The sequence below is a fragment of the Oncorhynchus gorbuscha genome, linkage group LG01 (genome assembly GCF_021184085.1).
Source record: "Oncorhynchus gorbuscha isolate QuinsamMale2020 ecotype Even-year linkage group LG01, OgorEven_v1.0, whole genome shotgun sequence".
NCBI classification, from domain to species: Eukaryota; Metazoa; Chordata; class Actinopteri; order Salmoniformes; family Salmonidae; genus Oncorhynchus; species Oncorhynchus gorbuscha.
In genome coordinates, this window is record NC_060173.1 from 47,272,121 (window position 1) to 47,279,620 (window position 7,500).

At 44.1% G+C, this 7,500-nt stretch overlaps 2 protein-coding genes across 3 annotated transcripts in view; one reads left to right on the forward strand and one right to left on the reverse strand.

The window, feature by feature from the left end:
- The window catches only part of LOC124038681 (Golgi apparatus protein 1-like), a 46,924-nt gene extending 46,039 nt beyond the window's left edge, over positions 1 to 885 (forward strand). For both annotated transcript variants that reach the window (XM_046354772.1, XM_046354778.1), the window contains one exon: positions 1 to 885. This exon is cut by the window's left edge and continues 2,309 nt beyond it. The gene's annotated coding sequence lies outside the window, so the exon portion shown is untranslated.
- Positions 886 to 2,088: 1,203 nt separating this feature from the next.
- The window catches only part of LOC124009358 (fibulin-7-like), a 5,597-nt gene continuing 185 nt past the window's right edge, over positions 2,089 to 7,500 (reverse strand). Inside the window, exons 1-7 of the mRNA XM_046321147.1 lie at positions 7,432 to 7,500; positions 6,219 to 6,381; positions 5,835 to 6,005; positions 5,370 to 5,582; positions 3,865 to 4,002; positions 3,440 to 3,575; positions 2,089 to 3,005 (exon numbers count right to left, since the gene is read on the reverse strand). The exon at positions 7,432 to 7,500 is cut by the window's right edge and continues 185 nt beyond it. Coding sequence (XP_046177103.1) covers positions 2,645 to 3,005; positions 3,440 to 3,575; positions 3,865 to 4,002; positions 5,370 to 5,582; positions 5,835 to 6,005; positions 6,219 to 6,381; positions 7,432 to 7,500 — 1,251 coding nt within the window. The 3' untranslated portion in view covers positions 2,089 to 2,644. The remainder of the gene's footprint in view (positions 3,006 to 3,439; positions 3,576 to 3,864; positions 4,003 to 5,369; positions 5,583 to 5,834; positions 6,006 to 6,218; positions 6,382 to 7,431) is intronic.

Below are 7,500 nucleotides of genomic sequence, written 5' to 3' on the forward strand. Positions count from 1 at the left end.
GCCATGTAAATTAGTCTGTAGAGTTTTCCCCTCATTGCTACTATGTCATTGCCTTGTTCTTGAATTGGTGTGAGCTGTGAGCGCTTCCCTCCTTGCTTGTAAAAACAATTGATAAATGTAATTTAAATGGCCTCCGCTGTAACCATGCAAAAGGTAGATTTGTCAATGTGTGCCTACTCTGAAAATCCCAGATGGGGATCCCCCACATACATTAATATATATATATATATATCACACACACACACACACACACACACACACACACACACACACACACACACACACACACACACACACACACACACACACACACACACACACACACACACACACACACACACACACACACACACACACACACACACACACACACACACACACACACACTAGAAGCCGCTAGCCTACTCCTAACTCCCCTTCAAACTGAGCAGAGGTGTGTGTACATGCGCCCCTCCAAGCTGTCACACCCCAACTTGGGAAAGGGAAACACTCCAACAAAGACACCTAGTTTGGGAGAACTCGTCGCAATTGTTCTTTTTTTATTTTATTTTTTTATACATACCAGCGCTCCTGTCTTGTGCTACCATGACAGCATTGAATTCTGTTGAGTAGTTCAATCTATCAATACTTACTGTTAATTTAGTCTGTCAAAAGCTTTCATCCAGTCAAAATGTAATTACTATAACAATGACTATAACATATGATTAAGATTATGATGAAAAATATGTTTTGTAATTATGTTCTTGTGTATAAATGTATGGAGGTCCTTTTGCTTTCATCTCTGATTATGCCATGTCACAGAATAACAGTGCATTTCCCTGGTTTTAAGTTCTGTCCTATACCGATGAAGTTGGACAATTTGTTAATAAAGTCTGCCGGTTTTTATAATGTTGTCCACTGTTTTGTAAGCACAGGACTGGCAGGAGTCAGGACAGGAGGGAGGTTCTAGGGCTTGGCCAGTCTCCCAGAAGAACACTAACCTACATTACCACACAGATTAGGTTCCAAACAAGGAAGGATCTGTGTTCATTCCAGCCCTTTGCACACAAATCCTCTAGTCTATGGCTACGAGTAGCCAGGTTTGATAAACAATTCTGAAGCACACCCAGTGCTCTGTGGGCCTGGCTATACTAGACTTGGCCATTCAAGGTAGCTAACTACATTCAGGATGAATACTCCGATATGCCAGAGGTGGTCTCAGGCCATGAGGTGGCTAGGTAGACTAGTGGTTAGGATTATTGGGCCAGTAACCAAAACATTGCTGCTTCGAATAAGAGCGTCTGCTGAATTGCTAAAAATGTTTAAATATGATTAGGGAATTACATGTCTGTAGGGAACACGCTTATTTGCTTTGTGCTCTACTCGTCTGCTTGCATGTGGTTATCCCTGCATGTGTCCAACCTCAACCTTCCCCAGTAGTCCGAGTTGGATAATGCAGCTCCCAATAAAATCATTTCTACAAAGAAGGGCCTTATACAGAGTACACAGACATAAATGATGTCCCATTCCCCATGTAGACTAGCCTCGTGACCATCTGATGTACTGACCTGTGACATTGTGTGTGTGTGTGTGTGTGTGGTGTGTGTGTGTGTGTACACACATGTAGGAGTTATTTCCAGCTGCTTCCAGTCATGGTCAGATGGATGGCTAGATGACCGTGTGGAGGCCAGAGACTGGGACCGATCCTGTGTTTGCTGTCTGACACTGGAGTGTTACATTTTTTCCAGCCTAGTTCAAAACCACCCCACTCTGCCTTCCTCTGCATACATGGGTGGGTGGATGGATAGGTAGTTTACACTCTGTAAGGATCAGGTGCACCGTATAGGACTTTTTTTATATTGTAGTTTGAGTTCTTTGGATGGTGGATGGAGACATTTGCCAGTTGCTAGGAGTTAAGAAAACCAGGACCAGCCCCTATCATCTGTAATGTGATGGGATGGTGGAACGTTTTAATTGAACGCTCATCGATCAGCTGGCCAAGACAGCCCCAATACCCTTGTGAGTGGGACAAGTGTCTCATCCATGTAGCCCTGGCATACAATATGATGTTTGAGTACATGCACAGTGAAGCATTACATGCTATATTGGTAAATGGATCCATTTTTATTCTATGAACTATTCAGGAAATATCCAATAAACCAAAATGGTAACAACTGAGAAATGAAGAAAGGTACAGTACATATAGTTTGAAGAGGACCTGCAATCACAAATACCTTACACAAAACCGAACATGTACAAAACATTTAATATAGACCACTGAAATGCTTAATACATTTCTCATGTATATGCATTATAGTTAATTAAACACACCAAACCATTCTGGTTTACTCATACAAATACCTCAAATTCTCCAAGGTGATAACAAGAGAGCAGCCTAAAGCCTGAGGAATGTTTATAAACCACTATTTACATTACTATGATCCCTCTACTGACAGGCAAAGGGAGAAAACACATCCACATTAACAGTATGGCTGGTTCAGGACTTTCTGTAAAGGACCGCAAAAACCCACACCCATCTACACAGAGGCCTCCCCTTCGCCATTATCCACAATGCTCTCCCAGTGGTTCGATTTGCTCCTCCAGTTCCACACCTGACAGTGCTCTCTCATCACCCCCTCCTCCTCCCTTCTTCCTTTCCATCACTCTAGAAACCGTAGGGGGAGACGAAAAGGGTGACCTTGGTGAGGTAGCGTCCCAGCAGGGCTTGTCTCTCCAGCTCGCTCATCTCTACCTCTGCCTCCAGTGTAGCTGGGCCCTGCACAGGGCTCACCAGGAGCAGGGTGCCCGTCTGCCTGTCAGAGCGCTGCATGCTAAAGTGGCTGCGGCCGCGACTCCCCAGCAGGCTGAAGCGCAGCGTGTCACCCAGCACACGGGCCGCAGACACCCGGAAGAGCACCCTTGGTGCGGACATGTTGGAGACCACGGGCATGAAGTGGAAGGAGACTGAGTTGGGAGCCTGGGTGCAGGCCTTGTCCCCCATCACACACGGGTTCCTCTCACACCGCCTGGGACAGAGGAAGAGGAGATTTCTTCTTGTTTCACCCAGTAAATATAATTGAGAAATAAATCCAAACTCATCTCCTCAAACCATTGTAATAATGTTGTTTTCTATTGTATATCTGTCTTAATTGTAGTTATTTGTATGAGCAATAAAAAAAGAATTGTCTAGAGCAAGGGGTAATTTGGGTGAATGAGGTTATGTGAGCCAAATGATGGGTGGAGCTGCACTGCGGTGACAATGAAATGAAAATGTTTTTCTCTCCACAGAAACAGCTAAATTGTATGTTTTTTTAAATGATTGAGAGTGTAGGGGAATCTCCTCCTCCATCGAACCAGTGCAGTCTCTTGGTGCAAAACCATAACATGATTTGGTTAAAACAGGAAGCATAGTGACACCAGATCAGATAGAAGTGGTGTTTTTGTTACAGCTGTTACTCACATGGGAGAGGTCTTGATGTACGTGGCGTTTGTGATGCGAGGACACTCCACTTGCACACACTGGAACCCCCCGTACGTATTCACACACACCTGGTCCAGGGTGCAGTTGTGAAGTCTGCTCTCACACTCGTCAATATCTATCCAGAGGTGGAGGGGGGAGAAAAGAAACACAAGTAACCAAGACTGGTCCCCACTGAGCCCACGTCACATCTCCAAAGCTTCAGTTTTACTGGAAAGACATTGTCATATAATACAGAGTTACCATTAGTTCCCATTGCAGTTACGAAGCAACAAAGGCCATGGACACTAGTAGAGCACAATATCAGAGGTGGTATCAAAATACGATCTCCCTGTAACAACCACTGGCTAAAGCCAGGGTACTGTGGTAGCGCTTATTGGTGGAATGGTCTGGTCTGTGGTCCTGACCTTTGCAGCTGCGGTTGTCTCTGGCCAGGTTGTAGCCGCTAGGGCACACACAGTGGTAGTTGCCAGGGGTGTTGATACAGGTGTGCATACACAGGCGCCCAGGCTGTGCCAGCGGAAACAGCTGACACTCATCCATGTCTGAAATACAGTTCCTCAATATATCACTGATATACAGTGAACAAAAATATAAACACAGCATGTAAAGTTTTGGTTTCATGAGCTGAAATAAAAGATCTCTGAAATTTTCCATGCGCACAAAAAAATGTATTTCGCTCAAATGTTGTGCACAAATTAGTTTACGTCACTGTTAAAAAGCATTTTTTCTTTGCCAAGATAATCCATCCACCTGATAGGTGTGGCATATCACAAAGCTGATTAAACAGCATGATCATTACACAGGTGCACCTTGTGCTGGGGGACAATAAAAGGCCACTAATTTGTGCAGTTTTGTCACACAGCATAATGCCACAGATGTTTCAAGGGAGTGTGAAATTGGCATGCTGACTGCAGGAATGTCCACCAGAGCTGTTGAGAATGTAATGTTAATTTCTCTACCAAAAACCGCCTTCAACGTTGTTTTAGAGAATTTGGCAGGTCGTCCAACCGGCCCCATAACCACAGACCACGTGTATGGCGTTGTGTGGGCGAGTGGTTTGCTGGTTATGGTATGGGCAGGCATATGCTATGGACAAAAAACACAATTGCATTTTATCGATGGCAATTTGAATGCACAGGAATACCGTAACAAGATCCCGAGGCCCATTGTCGTGTCATTCATCCGCCGACATCACCTAATGTTTCAGCATGATAATGCACAACCCAATGTCGCAAGGATCTGTACACAATTCTTGGAAACTGAACATTTCCCAGTTCTTCCATGGACCTGCATACTCACCAGACATGTCACCCATTGGGCATGGGATGCTCTGGATTGACGTGTACGACAACGTCAATCCAGTCCCCGCCAATATCTAGCAACTTCGCACCACCATTAAAGACGAGTGGGACAACATTGCACAGGCCACAATAAACAGCCTGGTCAACTCTATGTGAAGGAGATATGTCGCCCTGCATGAGGCAAATGGTGGTCACACCAGATACGGACTGTTTTTTGGATCCAATTAATTAAGGTATCTGTAATCAACAGTATTAATTAAGTCATGTGAAATCCATAGATTAGGGCCTAATGAATGTATTTCAATTAACTGATTTCTTTATATGAACTGTAACTCAGTAAACTCTTTGGAATTGTTGCATGTTGTGTTTATATTTTTGTTCAGTATATATATAAAAAACTCCAGGCTACGTATTTTTTAAGCTCTGATGTATTGGGTCCACTTCCAAAATCACAACTGTACACTGACTGCACACCTATATAAAATCCCATGACAGACAGCTCTAAGATTGTCTGGTTCTAAGAACTGATTGATTCTTAAAAGTGAAACACATGAATTAAAGGAGCCCTTGGTAAGTTTTGGCCGTAGGTAAGGTTCGGCCGTACTGACCTGTGCAGATGTTGCTGTCGCGGCCGCTCATGGTGAAGCCTGCATCACAGATGCAGTGGGAGGAGCCCTGGAACTGGGTGCAGCGGGATGGACGAACGAAGGCCGAGAGGGGGGCAGAGGACGTAGAGATGGAGGAGGAAGAGGGGGAAGGGGAGGAGGAGAAGTAGGACGCCGTAGGAAGGGCGGCGGGGATGTTGCTCACAGTGTTTAAGACTGGGGAACAAAAAGGGACCATAAATATGACACCACTAAGCAGAGCAAGTAAGAGCAATGAGACAAAGTCTACACGTTAGAGTACAGTATTAAACAAGGGGCTCCCCATTCATACACAGAGATAGTACTCCAGTAGTGTTGAATATTACCAACAGTAATAAATGACGCACCATATCATAGTAGAATAATACAATGGTATCATTCTAGGCACGGAGGGAGCAGAGACACAGACAGAAGTGGGCTCTGACTCACCCCTGCATGTGGGCTGCTGGCCGCTCCACTTCAGAGACGCCAGACACACTCTGGTCTGGGGCCCCAGCAGCTCATAACCGGCCTTACACACAAAGTGCACCTCGTGGCCCACACGAAACACCCTCCCCAGTCTCCTGCCGTAAGCCAGGCTCTCAGGCTTAGGACAGGTGGCTGGACAGGGAGAGGGAGAGACGCACAGTACAAACAGTAAGACAATCATGACACTTTCAGATGGACAAGCACGAGACAAGACATTGGCAATGGTACGTCCAGTAACTGTCAAAGTGCTAGTGCAAAACTATACAGTATATACAGTATATATTATAAAAGATTTAAAAAAACGTCCATGTGCAAATGACAAGCTAAGCAGTCACTGTATCTCACCGTTGTACGCCTTGGTGGTGTGTTTGACGGTACTGATGTTCATTAGGGCATTCAGTCTCTTCCTCAGGGAGCGAAGGCTCTGCAGGTAGGAGGCCTCCTGGGCTGACAGCAACTTCTCCACCTGGCGCAGAGAGCTCTGCATCTCATGCCTCCACGCGCAGTCCTGTGGGGGGCACAGCAATGTCCAGATCATTCAGTAGACAGCCACAATTTGAAGATTTCAGTCGTGGGGGGAATTGGCCCTAAATGCTTTGGGTGAGTGAATGAAAGATTAAATGAGTCTACTGTGGAGTAACACTGTAGTGGGTTCCAATGATTCAAATCAACATGACAAAAGATGCCTACCTACCCAGGTTAGTACATTATTCATTACAGATCAGTGGTAGGAGACATATTACTAAAAACCCGAAGGACTATGTCAATAGCTATCCTTGCACATTCTCAGGGAAAGTGGATATTTTATGTCAAATGTGCTTTATTTCAAGTGCAAACTATAGACAGTCATGTTTGGCTCCATTCAATGGGAAACACCCACTGAGGTATCACAAGTGTGTGGCTGCTCACTTCACACAAACAAAATAAAAATGTATACGTAGTATTTACTGTAACAGGAGTAAAAGGTGTTAGGTCCACAGGTGAGGTTTTCAGTGTCAGAGCTCCTTGTGAAATGTTTTGCTCCAATTACTGAAGTCCCACCTGTGTGAAAATGTAGTGTGTCAGGAATTAGAGATCGAACACAAACAGTCTCCAAGTTCTCCAAACGTGTAAGGAACACTTTTTAGTGGCTCTGCCTCAACTTAGATAGCTTTTTCAAACACAATTACACTGTTAAGACTATAATTACAGCACTGTGCATTGATATAAGAGAATATGAAAGAGCAAACGTGATCCTGGAGGTCAGTCTTTTTTTATTGCCACAATTTGCAGCTCCTAGGTGTCAGAATGCCATGGACATTTTCTTGTTTATGCAGCTGGATAAATGCTCAACTAAATAGAATCCATTCACTTCACCATAGATGCCTTTTGTTAATACAACGTCATAACATCAATACAATATGGATTTAATATCAGTAGGGCAATAGTTGTGCATGTCTTTGCATTACAATTAATCGTTTTTTTTAAAGCAGCAAGCATTTAAATAAAGTTGTAATTTTAAAAATCTAAGCAATATTCCATTAAAAAGTAATCAGTCTAGAACATGTGTTGTACTCACCTGGCCATGGGCAATGTAGAGATGATGCAAACCCAAAATCACCATAACAACACTAAACTGATTCATCAT